General features: G+C 43.0%; 1 protein-coding gene across 1 annotated transcript; it reads right to left on the bottom strand.

Annotated features, from left to right (window-relative positions):
• Positions 1 to 311: 311 nt before the first annotated feature.
• vwde (von Willebrand factor D and EGF domains) lies at positions 312 to 22,337 on the bottom strand. Its single transcript, XM_073485750.1, has 29 exons — positions 22,262 to 22,337; positions 14,949 to 15,178; positions 14,389 to 14,478; positions 14,006 to 14,147; positions 13,661 to 13,875; positions 13,290 to 13,363; positions 12,846 to 13,119; positions 12,438 to 12,634; positions 11,986 to 12,205; positions 11,349 to 11,913; positions 11,021 to 11,157; positions 10,666 to 10,830; positions 9,830 to 9,934; positions 8,528 to 8,642; positions 7,540 to 7,796; positions 6,529 to 6,748; positions 5,970 to 6,111; positions 5,674 to 5,867; positions 4,940 to 5,347; positions 4,102 to 4,197; positions 3,811 to 3,906; positions 3,602 to 3,697; positions 2,942 to 3,037; positions 2,600 to 2,695; positions 2,135 to 2,230; positions 1,941 to 2,036; positions 1,708 to 1,803; positions 1,373 to 1,470; positions 312 to 449 (listed from the first exon to the last, which is right to left on the bottom strand). The coding sequence occupies exons 1-29, from the start codon at positions 22,335 to 22,337 to the stop codon at positions 435 to 437; spliced, it is 4,707 nt and encodes a 1,568-aa protein (XP_073341851.1). The 3' UTR covers positions 312 to 434.
• Positions 22,338 to 22,992: the final 655 nt, after the last annotated feature.

A 22,992-nucleotide genomic window follows, 5' to 3' on the forward strand; every position in this document is an offset into this window, starting at 1 on the left:
TTTTAAAGGTTTAACCAGGCTATAATTTTGCTAAAGTGTGAAAAACCTAAAACTAAAAGCTCGCTGGTAACAACCTACTTCTTCTGAATGAGTCGTAACTGAAACAGATTCATTTTTCATTGACTTATTTTACATAACGTCGTGCAGCAGCAACACTCTGCGTCAAGTCTCTGTGTGAGCTGCAGATGCACTTAACAGATGTGTGTCACTTTGAGCCTTGAGGTAGTGATATACAGGGACGCAACGACAAGTGCAATACATCAAGTCCCTCTGTTAGCCTTCAGATGTGCACAGAGACGCACATTCAAGCACACGCCACTATCCATCAACACACACACACACACACTCATACATACACACAACAATTTATGGTGCTCTCTTCTTGCTCTGTGCATTTTGTAGCTTCTTTCATCCCATTTTTTCATCTTTCTCCATCATGCTTGTGATGCCTGTAAAGGTGCAAACATAAATTCAATAAAATTAGATTTCACATGCTATGTTTCCAAATAAATCCAAGGTGGTCAGTGCCTTTTAATCTGAGGTTTTTTACAGTATCATGCAGAACTACGACAAAGTTAGTGCCTCTTACATATTTGCGTTACTTTTGAGTCACTTTTTTTTTTCACTGCTCTGAACGTATTTCCAGAATCCTAAAAGACTCTACTAACCATCTGGATGGAAAAATATTCCATTTGCTGCACTGTTAAAATTATTAAACCCATTTCCTAAGCTGTGACTGTGTTGAATGACCTTCTGGGTTTGTCAAACAGTAGTATTTATAATTAAAGATCCCCTCTACAGATGTATTAACAAAATACAAAAAATCTCTAATGTTTGTCTGACATGTTTTCCTGCAGAAATAAAAGTATAATTTCCACATTAAATCCTTAAAATGGCACCTAGTGAAAACATCCCAGACTATAAGAAAATGCAAGATGTCTCCTCCTTCACTCTGAAGCCTATTCTCAGTGTATGAGCACTGAAGGCTTCAAGTTTGCTGGATATTGGACCAGGACTGGCTACCAAACTTTTTGTGATGTCACAAATCATGCCCGTAGGCCCGCCTCTTAAAAATCCGATTCACAATCAGCACAGAGAGAATTTACACTTTAAAAAAATCAATGTGAAAACAGCCTTCTAATGTCAAACTCTGCACATACATCACTCTACACAGTGAAGCTCAAACATTCAACTGTAGAAACAACAAGAAGAGCGTAAACGTAAGGCTAAGAGGCACAAACTGGAGCTACTGAAGGACAGCCACAGAGGGAACACAACCTTTAACCCTGGAGTTAATAGTGCTGCTTATTACTTTTCCAACTGAGATACACAGAGACAATCACTACATATGAAGTGTGACTCCGGTACCGACCTTTAATGCGCAGGTGAGGCCCTTGTAGCCTTTCCGACAGTGGCAGTAGTCGGGGAGGACACACCTCCCTCCGTTAAGGCACCGCTGTTTACAAACCGCTGAGGAGGGAATCAGTATCACAGGATTTTAAGTTGCGTTAACACTGAAGATTACATAATTCAAAAATACATTAAATGACATAAATATATTTTTCTGTTTATCTTAATAACAAACTATACAACGTTAAAAAGAAACTTCAGGTAAAATGGCAGGTAAGTCCACTCCTGTGCTCTACTCTACTGTGTCCTGGTCAGAGTCTCTGTATCGATGCATTGTTGTGTCATGATCAAACTCACGTGTTTGACACTGGAGACCTTCCCAGCCGCCGGGGCAGTGACAGGTGTTTGGTCCCAAACACTCACCGTCATTTTTACACTTCTGCAGACAGACAGCTGCAGTGAGAACAGAGAGAGAAGTGTGAACACGGTCTACAGCAACATCTGCCGCTCTGCATCCTTCACCTGGATGCAGTACCAAAGATGAAAAGATTTGGTGCGTATGGATACAAAAAAAACATGGAGTCACTCACGTATGTTGCACCTCTTCCCTCTCCATCCTGACGCACAGGAGCAAGTGTTGGGTCCCACACACTTGCCTTTGTTCATGCACATTGGCTCACACACACCTGCAGCACATTGGTTTACACATTTATGAGAATTATTATTATTTGGTATTATCAGGGACAATCATGACTGTTTTCAAATATGAGTTCAGTGATTTTACTCTTTTGACAGCGTTTTCCTGTGTAGCCTTCAGGGCAGGAGCATACGTTGTTCCTCCTACACTGACCTCCGTTCTTACAAGGAGGACTGCATACAGCTGAAAAACACAGTGACAAACAATGTGCATATGACTTCTAGAAGTAAATAAATCATACTTGACATATTGACAGAAACTCCAACCTCTCGTGCATCAGTATGTTTGAATAAGAGGTGAGAAAGCATCACAGAATCCTCGTAATAAAAAATAAATCCTCACTACTGCAACTTATTCTCAAATATTTCTAGTATGTATGTTGATATCTTTGTATTAAAGTGCTGATATATCTTCAATTGTTTTTTGCAGCTGTGATCAGAGAAGGACCTCCATCAGAAATCAGAATGAGAAAACCAGTGAATCTTTTAAACCCTGATAGCTTCTCCTAATAGCTGAAATGGAAACATGATTCTGTATTCATCACAGCGTTACCAATCTGACACTGAGAGCCGTAGAAGCCACTGGGACAGGCGCAGATGTTGGGCTTCACGCAGGTTCCTCCATTCAGACAGACGGGGTTACACAGAGCTGTGGAGGACACAAGGAGCACATTCAGATTACAGTATACGGCAGAGAAAGGACTGCATGTTTTGGCGTCTCGGGTGATGTAAGAGTTACTGTAGTGTTTTGGCAACAGTTACAATTTAAGGGCTCAAATGCAAGTCATTCGTTTTGAGATCCAATTTTGTGCCATCTAGGAATGTCTTCTATAAAATATGAGATGTGTGTTGAAACAGGAAGTTAGATTCAGGCGTGATGTTGTGTGTGATGTACCTGAGTTACATGTCGGTCCGTACCAGCCCGGTTCGCATTTGCAGACATCAGGAGAGACACATTCGCCTCCGTTCTCACAGTGCCTGTTACACACCACTGAAAAAGATAAATGATTATCATGCACACTTCTTCCAACCTCAGAAACTCAACTAAAAAGGAAGATGAGAAGATTGATACCACTTTCGTGTTTGCACACTAAATTTAAAACTACTGCTGGCAGCTGACTAGCTAAACAGCTAAGCCTGTCTCAGTATAAAAGGTAACAAAATACACTTACCAGCACCACTAAGCTTACAGATTTAAACAGAATAACTTGTTTGTTTAATCTGTAATAAGAACTAAAATCCGCTGGTTGTATACCCCGACACAGCACCGAACACATGGCCACAACTATTGGGATTTCAGCCAGGCTAGCTGTTGACCCCAGATTCCAGTCCTTAAACTAAGCTAATCAGCTGCTAGCTGTAGCTTCATATCTTATCGTTTAGACATGAGAGTCAAATCAACCTTGTCCTCAAACTCTTAACAAGAAAGAGAATTAGCGTCTTCCTGAGTCAATGCAACAAAAATGTGTCACTGTCACTACTACTAACACAAAGACAAATTACAACAAGTTCACACAATGTTTCATCCAATCAAAGTAGTTAAGTAGCATCTCACTGATTTCACATCTGGGTCCCACGTAGCCGTAGGGACAGGTGCACAGGTTTCTGGCCAGGCACGTGCCTCCATGTTGACAAGGCGGCTCGCAGCTCGCTACACACCGACACAGGGTTGTAAACAACACAAGGAGACTCATCAGTATTCTGTGAGCAGTGTTGGTGCCTGCATCAGCATGTTAGACAGGTGTGAATACGAGCTCAGGTTACCTTCCTCACAGGTGGGCCCACTGTAGCCCGCAGGACATTCACACACGTTCGGTTTCACACACTTCCCCTGGTTCCTGCAGTCGGGTCGGCACACGGCTGAGAGGGAAGAAAAGTGGCAACGAAATCAGACGCTGAGATAAATCAGCCAAAATCTTCCGAGGTGATTTAACAGGTAATGTGCCGTGACAGCGTGCAGAGGACTCCGGGGGTTTCCTTTTCTTGAATATGTGAACTTCTTTTTCCAGCACAAAATAAACAAGTCATGGTCCATCAGAATTCGCTCCCTCTCACCAATGTGACAGTTGTATCCGGTGTATCCTTCCTTACAGGTGCAGGTGTTGGGCAGAGTGCACTCCATGTTCCTCCCACACTGATACCTGCACACAGCTGAAATCAAATCACACGTTTATTTCAAGAAACACGACGACAGGAAGTGACAAGTAGCTACTATTAACACACAGTGTATTTCACAAGCACAAAGTCATTAAACTGACTTAGTAATGTTATGTTATATTTATCTTAAGTTTGCAAACATTAAAATTGGCCACCATCATGCATTTAAGACTGCAGAAGCAAACCTAGTAAGTGTGTAGAACTGAACAATGGTGCATTATTTGCCTATGAATTCAGCTTTTAATTTGTAGGATGAAGAATGTGGTCTTTCTTCTTTCTTTCTTTTCTCCTGATATGAAAGTCAGGTCATAAACATGTAATGTGAACGTGATATGACACTTTTTCTTTCAACTGACTAATCTTTGCAACTCTAGACACCATATCATTAATATGGTGAGTTGGTGCAGGCAAGTGTTGTCAAACTGTCTTGACAAACAAGCCTTGATTGAATCAGCCTCACCTACAGATGTTGTGTTGACAAAGATGATTGGATTTGAATATAATTTACATAAAATTGGCAGATTCGCAGGAACAAAGGCATTTTTATTTAGTCTTGCACTAATGGGCATCTTGTATTTTCTTCCTTTCAAATATATTCAGGTCAGGAAGTAATAGTATAACAAGTTCAGTTTGTTTGTTTTGCCTCTTTGTTCTCTATTAAATATCTGAAAGTTAACATCTGTAGTTCTCAAACATTAACGGTCCTCATGAAGCTGTTTAATCGTGACATCTGTACCTTTACACGCGACTCCATCTCCATTGTAACCGTACGGGCAGCGTCCACACCTGAAGGACCCGGTAACAGTGGGCTCACAGGGAACACCTGGGAAGCAGGGAGAGTCAGCACAGGTCACATATTGAGACGTTGACCCCCATCTGACCCCGGTGGTGAGGTCGGGATTCAGCAGCACTCTGGTTGCAGTTTGATTCTGCGGCGTTGCTGTGGTCTTTCTGTCACCGGATGAAACTCTCCTGATACTGGAGATGGTGGCGTCTGGTCTTGTCCTCCTGTCAGCGGGTCTTCTGGGGGAGGTGGGAGATGATGAAGAGGAGGAAGAGGAAGAGGTGGGTGTCATGTCCTTGCTGGAATTTGATTTGAAGATGTGAATATGACCATCTGCTCCGCTGGCGACTGTCCCCTGACCTGTAAAATACTGGAAGTTAGAGGATATGACTTAAAAAACTAACACAAATATAGCCTCAGTTTTATCAACACATGACCACATAAACTAGCATCCTGAGGGTAATGATTTCTCAAAACAACAGCAATAAATTAGCATTTCAATTTACTTTAGACAATATAAACTACTTAGCTATTATCAAAAGTACAATTGTTTTTGACAATTGTTTTTAAATGAGAGTATTGGGAATTTTTCTAAGACTGTTTACAAATCAAAACCACAAAGCTTGGTCACCAGTGTCCTGTCACCGGCATCAGTTGTGAATTGAAAGAGTTTGCTTCGCTCTCACCTGTTGTTGTGCACGTTTTTCCGTTTCCATGGAGACCGGGAGGACAGGGTCCACAGACGAAGCCCGCTGAGACGTGAACGCTCTCAAAACACTGAACCCCCGGGTGACACGGCCGTCTAGAGCACGGCGACGGGCCCGTTGGTTTGGGCCTGAGTGAAACCTGTGGTACCCTTGCTGGTGTGGTCGCTGCTTCTCTGACCGGAGAGTCTTGGTTACCTTGGAAACAAATAGAAAGATGAAGATATTCCCATCCCTATCATTCAAAAAATAAAACTATCCCTTTTTTGATTCAAGACTTACGTGCACAGTTTTTCCCGTCACCGCTGTATCCTGGTGGACAGACTCCACAGATGAAGGAGCCCAGTGTGTTGTTACAGCCGACTCCATGGAAACAAGGCTGAGAGACGCACTCGTCTATATCTTCTCTACATGTACGACCTGAAAACACATGAAATATTAGACTATGTACAAAACTTAGACATATATTATGAAAAATGGGTGGGTGTTTTCAGTATTAAATATTCTCTTTATTTCCCATCTCGCTTTCTCTCACATCAGTTCCTGTCTTCTCTCTATTGTCAACTGTCCAATAAAGGCACAAAACACCTGAAGAAATTATTTTAAAAACTAACTTCTTTGTTAAGAAACATCTACCAGGAACATCTCTGCATTTTTCAGCACATTCTTGGTGACTAAAATGTTATAAAACTAATAGGAGTGATGGCCGCAACTTGAAAATAAGCTCTCAGTCAATAAGATTACAGATTAAAGCCACTACTGAATCAAAACTCTCCTACTCCTCTTGCTGTGTGTACTTGTGTTTTGAAGGAAACAGCTCTGCAGGTTGATCTCTACCTGTCATTCCAGCTGGGCAGATACAGGAGAAGGAGTTGGGGCCGTCGATACAGCGTCCCAGTCTGCAGGGGTTCGGTTTACAGTCATCAATGTCCACCTCACACCTTTCACCTTTAAATCCATCCAGACACGCACACAGGTATTCCCCGCTGCCGGGAGGAAGGTTGACGTTGGTCACGCAGGAAGCTCCGTTCAGACATTCACAGGAGCCCACAGACACCTGATGGAAAGAAACAATAGGCTAAATGCAGGTTTGTAATCTGACAACAATGTTTTCTCAGATGGTGTTTCTCATGTGTCTTTGAAGAACGCTTTAGGTGTTCATCAGAATTACTTAGAATGACTCTCTCACATGTAGTTGTGACACAGAGACTGGTCATGAGTTAAACACTATATATCATTAGCACCCTCTAGTGGGAGGAAGCAACAAGGAACTACCAATGGAGAACCAAAAGCTGTGGTCGGCACTTTTAAGCCCCCCAAAAATTCACTTACTTGTGCAAAATGACACATTCAGCCCTCCCTCAATATGCACTGCTGAGCTGCTGCTGTACAGGTAACTGAGGCCGACAGCTGCAGTGACGCTGCTCAACCTGCTTAACTTATCTGCAGTAAACTAATTGTCACAAGGTCTTTAAGTCGTTGATGTGCGTCTAAAAAATAGACCAATAAAAAATGTCTTGTTTTCTCATTTCTGAGAGAATTATAGTTAATATTAATATATATATATATATTAAACAAACAGTATCCACATATGTAATGATTTGTTTATCCCAAAAGAAAATATATAAACAGAGGATTATATTTAAATAATCTACAACTTTTGTTAAAATTATTCATCCCTGACATTTGGGCTCATTGAATTTCTCACAATCACAACTGCAATCAGAGGAAAATGCAAACTAGCGCTAACTAACTACTGAACAGCTTCACCTACTTTGTACTTGTACTGTATGAAACTGTTCAGGTCACAACATGACCTGAACAAAAGGACAATAAACTCAGGATTACCTGTATGGAGGCTCTGGTCTCAGCATTACAGTCGTCCGTCACAATAAACTGTAAAGTGTGTGTGTCTGTAGTTTCAGCCGTAGCCTTCCACGTCAGCAGGCCGGCTGGAGACAGAGATGCTCCCTCAGGACCCGATTCCAGGGTGAAGAGCACCAACGAGCCCTCGGGGTCCTGAGCTTGTAGCTGGTAGATGAAATTCTCTCCCTGAAAGGACCGGAGACGAAACGCCATCGACTGGAGCGCCGGAGGCTCGTTCTCTGAGAGGAAACACAGCGAAATAAGGAATAAGTAAGAGACTGAATGAACCAGTCAAGTGAAATAATGTCGTGACAGACAGCAGAGAAGTCGAAGGTTGCAGGATGTACACAGATGAAAATGGGACAAAATGTAGATTTTGATTTGCTGATTTTTGTTAAAATAGTTTGAAGGACTTGAAGTTTGAACGACCGAATCACGCAATAATAAGTCAGAACAAAATAACCACAACATAATAAAAAATAGATTTAATTGGTCTTATGTGCTCTCAACCCCAATTTGTCTTACAATAGATAGAATCAGTCCAATCAATAATCCACACTGTCATGCTATAATTGTCATTTAGATCAGTGATTTAACTTAAATAAAGTCGAAGCTACATCATCTCTCGTAAGTGAAGCAAAGCACCGTTTGACCTACTTTAAGTTGAAGGAGCAAAGTTGGTCAGAAAGTGTAACAATGAGGTAAGCTCTCCTCATATCAGCGCCGGGGGAATGAAGCAACTTCAATGGCTCCAATCTGCACAGAGCTGCTGACAAATTATCAAAACAGCCCTGAGCGACGAGCAGAAAACTCAGTGATGGCTATCCAACCTCAGCTCGACTGAGGAAGTGACACATCAGAAACTTTTACATCAATCCAACATCGTGCTCGGTGTAGTCTAGACTCCTGATAATATGAAGGCGCTGTGAGACAAACCAGATGTGAAACAGTGGCGTTTCAATGTACATACTCTCTGCTATGGACCAGGTGTGTTTGGACGAGTCTGGGCGACATGTGAGACAAGGGCTGCTGGGATTGGACTCCCCCTCGCTGTAACATAGGCCGTCGATGTTGCAGGTTTTCTCCTGGGAAACAAACACAACAAATAACAGAAAAAAACATCCCAAGTTTCTGTTGGATGTCTGAAAACGGCTGAAAACAGACAGCGTCAGTGAACATTTCTCTCAAACTCAGTATAACTGGTATTTCTTCAGGGCATGTGTGGACTTTTTCAGCAAGTTTCTGCTTGAGACTAACATTCACTTAAAGCGTAAACATGACTGTTAAAGTCCCCCTCCAGTCAAATCTGTGTTTTTATTCTTGTTTCCTGCAGTTGAATGTTTGAGCTTCACTGTGTAGAATGATGTGTGTGCAGAGTTTGACACCAGAAGGCTGTTTTCACATTCATTGCTCAAAGTGTAAATTGAAAAATGTTTTTTAAATGCCTACGGGCATGATTTGTGACATGACAAAAAGTTTGGTAGCCAATCCTGGTCCAATATTCAGAAAACACAAGTGTGATGTGGAAACTTGAAGCATCAACAGAAAGTGAGGAAACAGCAGTTTTGACATTATGATGTCTACTGTACGTATTATGTTAAAGAGATATCTACTGAAGTTAGCATGCTAACCAGCAGGCCCTGTCGCCCATCACAGTCCAAAGCTCCTGTGCTAGCGCTGTAAACTCCAACTATCCCCTGATCCCTGAGCTCCCAGTCCAAACTGCTACCTGCACTGTTAACTGAGCTAACTAGCTAACGGCAGCTACAGACCGCAGCAGTTAGTGGTTACTCTGGTGATTTGCTGCCCTCTATTTGTTTTGAATAAGAATTCTTACATATTGCACCTGTAAATGTGCATCTTAAATCCTTTAAAAGTGAGATGAGTGGCTGATGCTTACCAACATCACAACTGCTGTATTATGTATAAAGCCTTTTATTTTCAGCAGATTAAATATCTGTGTTTCATCTGCAGTCTAAAATTTTTGCACAAGTCATGCAAGACTACCACGGATCTGCCCCAGGGTGCCAGCTAGGCTTGAGCTGTAATTAATGGCTGTAAAGTTTGTTAATTCTCCACATTTTAACATTGTTTCACCCAGAACAGATGTAAGTAGAGCTTTAACACCTGAGTTTTGGAGCAAAGTGTGAGTGAAGCTGTGACACTTAAAGGATGAAGGAAACCATGCTGAGAGGGAAATTAATCTTTGGAGATATTTCCAGTTTTTGATCCACGCATTAAATTAATATCACTATCAGGAGAGAAGTCTTACCCTCAGGGTGCAGAGGACTTCAGTGTCGAGGCTGCAGATCTGACAGGCTCCATCATACAGAGTCAGTATCTTGGCGTTGCTGTAACTGTAGCCATCATTGGATACCTGCCATCAGCAGAAGCTTGGTTACTGTGGATCACTGGGAAAAGCATTGAACAAATGAACTGAACTGTATTTGCTCACATTTTCAAATCAATCCATTTAATCCCCAAAAACTTAAATACAGTACAATGTATAATGTAAGAATAATGTAATTTGACCTTGAGGTAAACCTTAGAAACAATCTAAACTTCAGGCACTGTGATGCTGGGAAGGACGTCCTCAGTGTGTTCTCATGTTTACCAAATCTAACTGCTGTGAAAGAAATGTCCCCCCACTCAGCTTTGTTTCATGCACTTGGCAGTTTGAGTAAGCCAATCAATTTCCACTGTTTCACGCTGCTGAGTCAATTTTCCTCCTAAACCACTTTGATGCTGAAGAAAACCTCCAACTGAACCCTGTCGGCAATTTTCCACGACTGCAGGCAGCAGAAAAAACAACAAGCGTCGCATCTGTCTGCCTTTCACTACTTCACTGCAGATTTACTGTGTAATCTCATATTGGGAGATTCTGAGATAATGAAATATTATGCAAAATAAGCTTAACGTTAATCCATAAGAGGATCTCGTCTTTGTATAAAGACAAAAGAGGAATAAACACTGAAAGAGAGAAAGCTGAGAGAAGGACACCAGTATCACCAGGATGGATGTTCACGGATGCTGGAGATAATGGATTGATTTTATTTTACAGCAGTTTCACCAGTGTGCAGTGCAGAAACGGTTGAAGACACGACTAACTTTGATCTGCCAGCGAGCCAGTGGTCTGTTTGTCGCTGTTTCCAGATCCTGGTCTGCAGGAGCCCGGCTGTCCTCCAGAGGGAGCTGGCACTCCAGAGCCGTCACATCCAGAAAGATGGCCAGGACAAACTGGGGCTCGTCCAGAACCCACTGCCCATCCACGAACTTGACAAGAGACACAGCGGAAGAGAGGGAGAAGGAGATAAGAGACACAGGGGGAGAGGGAGGAAGGGACAGAATATCAGTCAGCACTTTGTAGCTCCAACAACTGAAGAAAAAAATGGTTGAAGTGCCAGAACAGAGGATGCATACACAGCAAACCCATTGTGTGAACAGAGCAAGAAGCAGAAAGTACCTTTTCTTTGACAAACTCACACTTGAGCTCGTAGGAGTCCTTGAAACCGTGACCGTACACCTGGACGGTGGAGCAGTCTCCCTGTCGGACGTCACACAGACCCTCCTTCTCCAACTCAGTGATCTCTGGGATCTGGTCTTCACAACATCAACAATAAAAAACACAGACGAGCATTTATTGCACATCACAAACCACATGTCCACATATAAAAACTATGTATCGATACTTTTCAGCCCTCATATACACAGATATATCCTCAGTAAGCTGATAATGGCTAGATTAAAAACCTATCTAAGACTAGTGTGTCAGTGTATGTTTAGTATTTTACCAGACAGCATGCTGCAGTCATATGACCCAAATCCCGGGAAGCAGACGCAGCCCCACTCTGAGCACTGGCCGTTCCAGTTGCAGTGATTGGGGCACCTGAGGACAGCCAGAACATCCTGGTACTCTTCCTCTCTCCTCCTCTCTTCTATCAGCCTCCTCTCACACTCATTTTCCAGCAGAGGTAATGTCGCATTCAGCCATGACACCTCATCCTTCAGCTGTAGGTCGGTAACACACATAGAAACCACATGGCTAATTTTTGACTCTTGTAACAGGCGCCTGCAACCTAACGCTATGCTGGAGTTTGCCACAGTCTGCTGGCACTGAGTCCTGGCCTGCTGTTCGGTCAGTCCAGAAGGTGTAGGCCACATTAGGGAAGAGTCCGGCTGAGCTGCTGCTTCGTGGTCCTCTGGGAAGAAGTAGGTGAAGCCCTCCAGATCGGACTGGCTCAGGCTTTGGTGCCGAGAGTTAGAAACGTAGCGGTGATTCTGCCGCCTGCCTCTCCGTTTCTGGTGGTGAGCTGAAGTTGAAGCTCCATCCCTGGAGGCTCTTAAGGGGAATCGATCCTGGGTGTTAAGGTTGGATTGGCCTCGAGGCAGCAGCTGTCTTTCATTTCCTTCACCTCTGAGTAGCTCCACTGAGCTGATGTACTCAGCTGTGACGTCCAGAGTGGGGATGACACCGGGGAGACGCACGTTGCCATGATGAGAGCAGGTGGAGTCGGAGGAGGTGACTGGTTGAGATCGAGCTCTTGGAGATGTGAGGCGGGGCTCTGACTGACAGTTACAGTACTTGCGGGGGCTCAGTGTATCCAGGTGGGATGGCACGGTGTCAAACAGGCTGTTGCCTGGAGGGAGTCTGAGAGATGGAAAGGAGAAGATGTCAGCGAAGAGGGAACAGGGTCTGACAGGAAAATGGGGGGGCCCAAAAAATGGCGACAAGTGGGGATGAGATTGACACAGCTGTACGAGTTATAAGTCAGCTTAGAGAAATAACAAGTCTGACATCTACACGTCTGTGATCAGTGAAAAAAAAGTTAACTGCTCCAAAAAAGCAATATCAACTGAATGACACTCAAACAGTCACTGACCTCCATTCAGAGATAAAAGCGTGCAGATACTCCAGTGTGGCGCCTCCTGCTGAGTGGAAGTCGTTGTCTGACTGCCCATCATAGGTCCCACATAGACCCTCAGTGTGGCTCCAGTCTGAACTGGGGGCTCTCAGTGTCAGACTCATTCCCCAGTCAGACACGTCTGCACGAACAAACGCTCCAGACGAGAAGGTCATCTGTGGAGAGACAAGGATTCAGAAGCATCACATGAAGAAAGGGAGCAGGTTTTCTTCAACAACAAGCAGGCAGCGGGCCGAGCAGACCGGCAAAGCATGAATCAAGAATTCCTCCAGGTATCTATCTCAAACATTTAACTGTTGTGTTAGTTTGTTGTCTTAGTAAAGGAGTATCAGATTTTTCAAGTGTCCCCGACTCATCCTCACTCACCGTGACTTTGCGTCCCTGGTAGGACTCGGTGATGCGAATGCCGCTTTTGCTCAAGTCTCTGTTCTTCACAGACAGGTGAGGTTTGGTTTCACCCAGTTCTCCGCTGCACATGTCAAAAGCGATAACATCGCCGCCGTCCCTCACCACAAAGCCACATACACACGAGGCGGCGTGGACCAAGCTGCCGCACTCCCACTGACGTACATGGACCTCAAACGGCCAGAAACTGCTCTTATAGAGCACAAAGGTGCCTATCTGGTAGTTCTCATATCGCCTGTAAATTCACAAAGAAAAATATTTAGAGAATCTTTTGCCTTACAGCTCATTTTATGGATCATTACATGTTTGCAGTGCAAAACAGACAGAAAGGCCAGAAACCCCAAACTGCAAGTAAATGAAGTACAGTTCATGATACATCTAAAGTTTTCTGATTAACTGAAGTACCTGCCATCAAATGTGATAATGTGAGGATCAGTGAAGGAGTAGCAGTAGGCTGATGGGACGTCCTTCACGGTTATCTGAAATGAGAGATTAATTTAATTCCTTTAAAAATAAAAAACTCTGTATACGTGATCACAGTGCAGGAATGAACAGTTGGTTCTCCTTTGCATATTTAAAAAAACGACAGAGTCATAAAAGCAGTTAAAAACATCAGAAATCAAAAGAAGAAAGCTTAAAAAGATTGTTAAATATGAATAGTACAATGTGCAAAAAGCTGAATATATACAAGGAAGTATTTTAAAAACTTCATGAATTAATAAGCTATCAACAAAGTATCTAAAATAAATATATATAATTAAATTTCATTTGTTTACCTCAACGTGCTCTGGTGTGTATCCATTCCAGAGATAATTCTGTGTGTTGATGGTTTTAATGGAGATCTGAGTCGTCCTGTTGCCGTCTTTGACGAAGTCTGTGACGGGGCTGAAGTGGATCAGAGCTCGGCTACAAACCCCATCCCTACATGGGCCCCGGGTCAGATCCACCCCACAGGAGGACAGAGTCAGATCTGCACCTAAAAAACCCTCATCTGTAACACAGCAAGGGGTTGGAGTTTATTCCCATCATGATAAAACAGAACAATTAACAACACCAGTGGACTTAAAATCTGAATCTAAGGGATTAGTTACTGGTTTCAATATAAACTTAGTTACCTTTACTGTTTGTGCTGAGCTGCAGAGACAGAGTGCACTGCTCTGTAGAGGAGGAGGACTCGTCCAGACACGGGACAGGAACTGTGCTCTCAACCACCAACTCGTACAGCCTCCCATCCTCAGATACGCTGCTCACCGCTGGTCTGAGCTGCACAGAACAGAGATAAAGACTTGGTCACCCTGTTATGAGGACTTTTGAGAGACCATCAGCTAACTAGCTTGAACGGCAAATAAGTTAATATTAAATAGATAAATAAAAATAAAGTATAATAAGCCAAATGACAGAACCACACAGACATGCAAAAACATATAACAGAGCTAACAGATGATCCGTCTTTGATCCAAATTAGCCTATGTAATAAATTAAACTTCAGATTACTGTGACGTACCCTAATCCCTGCAAAGAACTCCGGACTTTCCACTGAAACACCACGGACGTCAGGCGAGTCCAAGAAGAAACTGGAGCTGGAGCAGTAAATCTGACAGAGGGAGAGAGAGATCTGTTGACTTACAAAAGAAAAAAAGAGAGAAAGGGAACGAGAGAGCAGAAGGAACCACACAGCAAATAAAAGGGAAAAAATCCTGGATGTATAAAAGGTTTTATAGTTAAGTCCAGGTCACCCACACGACCAGCACACAGTAAAACAAAACGACATGTTGACAGGCTTCAATAATAGTTTCAGTCACCGTTGGACCAAAGTTCAAGAGCAAAATCTGAATTATTCTGCTGTCTTCTCCAGAATAGGAAGCCAAATGAAGAAGGATGCTTTAAGCATTTTCATATAAGCCTCAAAATGTGGTGAGAATGGTCCTGACTGTTAGTTTTCATTGGTCTGTGGTTATTATTATGTTGTTAATGTTAAGAAATGAAAACGCCTGATAAGGACTAGAACTCATTTTGAAACTAAAATGGACTCAACAGAGATCACGTTTAACTACAGCATCAGACCTTGTCCCCCAGACGGAGGTTGAAGCCGTCCAGCTCGATAAAGGCGGAGGTCTGGATGGTGGTCTCCTGTTTGAGCTCCTCCTTCCTGCCCTCAGGTGAGAGGCGGGACCAGGCCACCACGTAACCCAGTGAGCTGTTGGAGCCGCTCCCGAAGCTGCACTTCAGGTAGACGGCGTTTCCTGTAACTTCTGAGACGATCACTGGTACAGATGGACTGGGAGGCTGCTTTGCTGACAGGAGAGAAGCAGAAATATATGATATTTTATGCAAACATATTGGTAGAGTGAGAACCACAATAGAGGTGGAAAATAAAGCCAATAGATCTGTTTTCTTTTATTGAGATATCAAATAGTAAATGTAGAATGAATTCATGTAAATATTCAGCAAGGACTGACTGACTTCTATTGTTTAAACCAAGTTAATGAACATATTCTGTGATATTTCATCTATCTGTAACCCAACCTCCCTCTTTCTTTTCCACCTCTGCCAGCTATCCCAAAACCTGCCCGGGTGTAATTCACGACCTGGCTGAGGGCCGTCGCCATGGAGACGAGGCCCAGCGGACACCGGGACACATGCTCAGCTCATTAAGAGGAGCGGTGAGGGGGCCGACGGTGCATTCCTGACCACATGGCAACTCCCTGACCTCCTGATTGTTTTGGTGTTTGACCTAACACGAGGAGACAAGCGTAAGCCATAAACAGAGCAGCGGGATTCTCACTTTTACATGTTCCATCGACGTTCACCTCGTCAGGGCCGCAGGGCAGCGACGTCGTGGCTGAAGCGTCTGACATCTCTGTTAAGGTAGATAGGAGAGAAAAAGGAGCAGTCAATTATAAATCAACATTTATTAACGTAGTAGATTAGACTACACGGCAGAGACATACACTTATCTGGGAAGCACTTTAGTTACGCTAAGTGCTGGCAGTGATGTGCATCCTAGAGAGGAGGGGGAAGCGTCACACTCTTTACTCTGCTGCAGTCTTATTCTGAAGATCGACATTATGTTGTGTTTTGTATGTTTGCATTAAAGTAACACATCCTTGTATTTACAGTACATGGGCTAGTAAACTACAGCCAAGATGAAGTAACCTCTCATTGTGTTAGACTAATCACAGACCATCTCAAACATTATTCCAATCAACAGTTTAACCATGAATCAGTGCAAAGGCATTTTAAACTGCAGGTAATTACAGTTGCAACACTTCTTGTTTGTGCTGTATTACTTTGTAACTCTCAAGGATGAAACAAACCCCGGGCTGAACTGGCGAAAAAACGGATGACGATTTGAACACAGACAAATCTTTTATTTCTGTGGTATATGGCAACGCTATAAGCTTGATACTATACTCTGAAGAGCCCTGATATAAAAAATAATGGACACGGCAGACTTTGCTGTACCTCGTCTGTTTTATCACTTTCTGTGCAGTAGTGGTATATACAGAAATATGTATACCTGCTGTTCAAGGACCAATTCTGATATTAAAAGATCAATAACTACTTCTCTGACCTGTCATAGTCATGAGCGTACTTCGGCTCTATAAATACGTAAGGCGCCACTGACAGAGAGCTGACATTGATGATGGATGAACGCAAACGTAGCAACAACCCTGTGTGTGATGTGTGTGGGAGGACTGTAACACCATAAACCGTGTTAACGATCTGAGACTAATCACAAATATGATGAGGACATGAAGCAGCGGTCTGAAGAAGAGGAGAAGAAAGGTGCTGCTAGGGTGAAACAGACTTCAGTCACTGAGTCCTTTGGCACTGGCAGGCATAATCCAGGTACAGAGTGAGTGTGGGTAGCTGTTAGCGACATTTATCACTGTCACAGACCGTAATGAAATGATTCACATCTGTCGAGGCTTCAGTTCGTGTGTTGATGTTCAAACAGCAGCAGTTTCCCTGATTCTTAAAACTAATGCCATTCTTTTAAGCTTTAAGCTCAGCGATACCAACCTGGGCTTTACTGGGTACTGGAGTGGAAAAGAAATCAATGGTATCGCACATCACCACTGTGTAGACAGAAGTAAGACTCACTTCAACTTTTCAAATAATTACAATCAAATTAACGTCACCTGAAAAAAAATATTTTTGTGTACTAGCGCATTTGAACCTTAGTTGTTTGTCTTATTTTAAGTACATGATGATCATTACAGATATGAATCCTTCTCCTCTGACTCACCCTGTGCACAGTATCCCATGCAGCCCTGCGTAGGCTGGAGCAGGTAAACGTAGAAGTCTCCACAGTTGCGGACGGTGACCGGGATGCGGAACATGCAGCAGTCTTTGCTGCTGCTCGGGAAGAACTGCCAGGCAGCGCAGGCCGTCAGCTGCCTGACCTCCAGAGGCCCCGGCAAGGACTCACCCTCACCCAGGGACAGCCACACCGGAGCCTGGGTCCCACAGTGGTTCACCTGGATGGTTAGAAAGAGATACAGGGAAGATAGAGGAGAGATGATTAATGCTGTTAAAATATGACAATATGTTCTTTCCTTCGAACAAAACATCCTGAGTTTTGTTTCAAGATGGAAGTTTTGTTACAAATAATAAAGAGAAATAGATATCGGTAGTACAGGCAACACGCTGCCATGATAAAAAAAAATCTTGGCCAATAAAGCTGATTCTGAAACAACACTCCAACAAAGATGTCACCAAACTACACAACTACTATTTGATAACATGACATAAATTTGTCAAAAATCTGGATATTTCTTTGACAAAGCCACAGTTTGTTGCCGTTAATTCCCCCTTGGCCTGACAAATCTTGCCATTTATCCGCCATCATCATAAAGACATGGCATTATTATGTAACACATGTTCACAGCGATCCTCTCTTCCTTCCTCCGCCCACTCCCGTGGATATCCATCACCCAGGGAGAACAGCGATGCCCTGGGAAGGCGGAGGGAGGCTGACACTTCAGATGGATCCTGCCGGCTCCTCACAGCGGGCTGTCCGCAGGAAATGAGACACATTCCAGCTCTCCTTGCACTCTCCTTCATAAATATGTACACAAACACACACACACTGATAACTGTGTGTGTCCATGAGTGCATATGTTTTCATGCGTGCACACATGCACATCTTATTTTGACAGAAACACTCAGGTGAAGACAGAGAGGACTACACAGAGTTTCTCAACATGAGGTCACAAGAGAGACTCCAAAGACAGATGAATCAGTATTTGTGATTAACAAACTAATCATTTCCCAAATGCTTCTGAAAAAGAGACAACACAAAAGTGATTGACTTCATAAATTGAAAACTGACTTGATTGACAAGGAAGGAGACTAAATGCTTAATATTGTAACTGAGGCTTCGAAGATTTGATTGTTGTCTTCTGTAAATTTACTGCCAAAGAAAAAGACTTTAGCCAGATTTTCTTCTTAGCGAGTCAGACAAATCTCTCTCCAGAACATTGTTTGGAGTGTATTAACATAATTTCTTAAGGCTTTTGTGTGTGCACAACGACCACACCTTCACACATGCGCATCATCTTTGGACGGTTATAACAGTCGATTCAGGACGATGCAACTGAGGAGCTGAAGTAGTGCCAGGATTAGAGAAGTGGACTTGTAGAAAGATTGGCAGCAAGTTGAGTGTAAAAGCCTGTTGATGTAGAAACTGGCTGGTAAGAGGCTTGTATGCTCGGCAAACATTCACTGGGTCTGTACAAGCGGAGGAATAGTTATCAGGCATTCTGGTAAATATGCTTATTCATGTATTTAGCAAGATTTAGATGAGAGGATCAACACCACTCACATCTGCGATAAGCTTAACATAAAGACTGAAGCCTCTGTTTTTTAAACAAACAAGCTCATGCTAAATTAAGCAAATAGCCTGCTAGCTCAAGTTTCATATACAGTATAGCGTGCAGACATGACAGCGCTACTGATCTTACAATGAGTGCAATATCTGTTTAAAAGTTTAAAGTCATAAATAACATTACAAACAGTGTTAAAGGGCCGTAGCAGTGGTTTTACATGCAGCTTAACATCAAATTATTTATATTTTACATTTTTGCTGGCAATTTTTGCATGCAGGCTACTTATTTTTTAAATTTTGGATGCCTTTTTCTACTGTTTTAGGCAGCTACTGACTTCAATTAATTTCTATTAAATATGAGAATGACTTAGCAGAGTTTAAGTGCAAATTTCTGCCAAAAGTCAACACTGCATTACATTATAACCCTGATGTAACTTGGCAAACATTGCATGGCAGTCATATAAACTTAATCTTCAATATGCAAATGTAAACAACTCATACTAATGTGAATAGAAGCCAAATGTTGTCTGGGAAGTTAGGAAAAATACATCTACAAAACACAGTGTAAATCAGCTTAAAAAAACTCTGGAATGGTCCTTTAACATCATGGACATTACTTAATATACCCGATCGTCTACTGTATAACAGAGATAGACAACACGCATGCTTAGATTTCATTCTTAATCCTCCGGTGTGTGTCTTTGCAAGATGTTTTATAAAAAGAGATCACTTACCTCCACACACTGGGTGGGCATGCTCGCTGGCTTGTCAAAAATCTGAAACTGGTACCATCCTGGAGCGAGGGAGTGGTCGCAGATGAAGTCCTGCAGGGATGACTGCTGCAGCCAGCTGGAGCTGAAGGTGGTGCTGCGGTAGGGGTCCTGGAGGATGGAGTGCCCCCCTGGTGCACACTCTGGAGGGGGAACTGCAAGTGCAGCCAGAGAGATAATATAAGCACTGGACTTAAACCAAGACTGTCAATACTGATGATGGAAAATATGGAACACTTTCTGCAGGACAAATAGTGAATTGTGAACATTCACCATCCAGCTGGTCTGGATTCAAGATTTCAAATTGAATTTCAACGCTGCTTACAAAGCATGGTACTGCTCAGTGTTGATGTTAGCACACGGAGCATGAAATGTACCGACATGAGAGAGACAGAGAGAGAGCTTTAATTCAATCAAGCCTCATCCGATATCAAATACAACATATTTAAATCCACTAGATCCAGATTTGTATCTGGATCCACATGAAACTGTACTCACTCACTTCCATTACATTCAAACAAAGTGTAGATACACAATGATAGAGATACAGAGTACACTTACTCCAAAAATAAAACTGCATATTTGCTGTTTCCAGCTTTTGAAGTTACTGTGCAGAGTACTGACCAACGATAAGAGTATTTAATGGGTCTACCAGGCTCAGGTGCCTCCAGGTCAGAGCCCTTGTTGTAAATGTATGGATGTCCTGAGTCAAGCAAGGATGGGCATTGCTCATGGGCTCACTGTCCACGCTGGTGACTATTTCCAGGGAAAAAATCTGAAGAGGTCAAAACCTCAGTGACACTCGTATAAAGAACAACTTAATTAGGGTCATCTATGGTTTTCATCAGGGAGTTTTCCACTCCTCTTGACTCCAAAAGAGGAACAATACAACAAATCCCCAAATCTCCACATTTTACATGATAGAAAAGGACTGGAGCTGGAGCCAAACCAAACAGCATTATTAATGCATTTTCCCAGCAGGAGCTGACTGTTAATGTCTATCTGGTCCATTCTAAGACATGTTTTCACATGAGTTGTAACAAAAATGGAGGAAGTACTTGGTATGCGTCAGCTTGGGGTAAAGAGCTGTTGGATTATTCTCTTTGCTTGATAATCATGCAACAAAAAACCTCCAACAATCTCGCACTTGTCAGTTTCAGGTCAAATGTGAATTTAAAGCAGGAGGGCAACTATTCAGTAAATCCTGGACGCATTTCACAAACGTTGAATCTAAATCATATCCTCTTAAAATGTCGCTAAGTGGAAGGAAGTCTTAAAACTGCCACAGAGAAAGGAAAGGTCAGCAGTTTAAAGGTTAAAGGAAGGACTCTTAAAAACACAGTTTGAGTGCTTGCGGATCATTAAACAGCCAATAAAGCCAATAAAATGAGTGTAAAACATCGTGCATCTGCGTTTGAAACTTTTACCCAGGAAGATGCGAAGGCGGCCTCTTCACATTGTGACCACATGAGCTTTTTCCATGTGTGCCCAGAACATCGATGGTACCCATCTACCGAGCATCAGTGCCATCGGTAAAGATGTGGTGCCTTCGCAAAACTCAACAGATATCAAAAGACGATCGTACTCCAGCAACGGCCGGTTCACCCTGCCGCCGTCTGCCAAGAGATACAGAAGTATCTGCAGCCGAACCGCCAGACTACAGAGCAGCTTCTTTCCCTAGAAAATAGCTTTACTTCAGTAGCATCAAGCGACTACAACTTGCGTTCTGTCGTGCAACGCTGTGTTGCAGAATGACGAATAGATAAACGTTGAAACTATGAAAGGATGGAAAGAATCAGAGACAGAGAGGATCAAGACTTTCAGATGGTATCAAACTAGTTCCAAACAAGCCTGAATCAACACCTCCATCTTAGGTTTGTTCAGCCATTCAAACAGGTCTGTTGTGTGAAGTGGCAGAAAGTGAAGCACTATCCTGTTTCCAGACCTTTGAATTGCTGCTGACATCTTATATTTTTCAGTACTCAAGGAAGTGAAAAAAGGCAATTCAGTCAACGGGGCTGGTAGCACATTTAATGGCTACCAGGGGTAGAAATTAGGGATGGATGCTACTTTAAACGCGAGATCTGGAAGTAAAGACAGAATGAATGCTTGAGGTTTACAGTGTGACAACAGATGTTAGAATATGATCATAAAAGTGAGAGCAGAGAGAAAGAAAAAGATCCAAGCTGTAACCTGGAGGTCCCGGCCTCTGCTCCCGGGGCCCTGACCTGAGAGATCAAGTGAAAGGCGATAGCATGACTCAGTCTGCCACAGCAGTGACACGCAGACGAGCCGCTGAAGGAGACGACAGAAGCTGCCAATGGACATCCTTCATTCTCAACACCTGGTCGCTTCAGTCCTCATCAGCTGGACAGGACCAGTGTCCTGTCTGCCCGGGAGCCGAGGGCCCACGAGGGTGAGAAGACGGTGAATTACTTTGTCTGGTACCAGTGACAGCACAATACATTACACCATTGACCGTGAGACCTGGAGGTATGTGGCCTTGGATGACAGTTACATGATGGATGAGATGGTTTCAGCTTCTTTTTGGAAGAAGGACAAAGAAACCACCAGAGGACTCGAAGCTCGTGCAATGATTACATGTTCTTTTTAATCATATTTATAGTTTGTAAGTTGTGATTTTTCTTTGATTGGAAAACAGCAGTCATCATCATCATCATCATCATCATCATCTTCATCAGAGAGTAGTTCAACAACAGTGCGCACACAACTCCTGCACCGAGCCTCAACAGCCACACTCAGTCTGTTCTTACCTGTTTGTGCGTGCATTGCGTGACCAAGTAAAAACACAACGCACGGAAGAAGTTTCACAACTGTTTCGAGTCTCATCGTCCTGCAGCGACCAGCTCGCAGCTCGACTCTGGAAAACCAAAAGTGCGCTTTAACCGATAAAAGTCCTGTCGTGTGCTCGGAGCAAACAGGAGCGCAGCCGTCCCGCCCGTTATCCGACACAGAGCACAGTGAGGCAGGAGGGAGTCCTCGCTGGAGGTTTGGTTAAAGTCACTTGTGGTGTTTGGAGGACTGGAGGGTTGTCGGCTGATCCCAGACGCCGGACTGCTGCAGGCTGCAGCATCACAGTGTGTTAGGAGGGGCATCAGCGGTACACCTTCTCATGACCCACACCTCCACACACCTCCACACATCTGCACACATCTGCCACTGAGCTGCACGAGGGTTTCCACTGAAGAGACCTCAGATCAAACCCTTATTCTGAAAGTTCAACATGTCGTCCCAGCACAGGGCTGCAAATAACGATTACTGACATCATCTATATGTTGATTTTTCACTTTTCTAATTTGGCTATTGAAAAAATATATTATATGATATTTGAGACACTTTGAGACACTTATAATAATATAATACTGTGAATGGAGCCATTCTACATAATAAGTAGTTTTGCATATTTAGCTGATGATACTTCTGTACTTACTTTTACTTGTAATGGAGTATTTTTAGTAGAGTAAAGTACTTCTACTTTCATGTA

The sequence above is a fragment of the Pagrus major genome, chromosome 17, assembly GCF_040436345.1.
Source record: "Pagrus major chromosome 17, Pma_NU_1.0".
In the NCBI taxonomy this organism is placed as follows: domain Eukaryota; kingdom Metazoa; phylum Chordata; class Actinopteri; order Spariformes; family Sparidae; genus Pagrus; species Pagrus major.

Excerpts from the sequence above, each read along its gene's own strand:
- vwde (XM_073485750.1), bottom strand. The coding sequence starts at position 22,337 with ATGAGACTCGAAACAGTTGTGAAACTTCTTCCGTGCGTTGTGTTTTTA. Across the intron at positions 10,831-11,020 it reads GTGAGTTTGTCAAAGAAAAG|TTCGTGGATGGGCAGTGGGT; the intron begins GTACTTTCTGCT and ends TCTCTTGTCAAG. Across the intron at positions 1,804-1,940 it reads AGGGAAGAGGTGCAACATAC|CTGTCTGTCTGCAGAAGTGT; the intron begins GTGAGTGACTCC and ends TTCTCACTGCAG.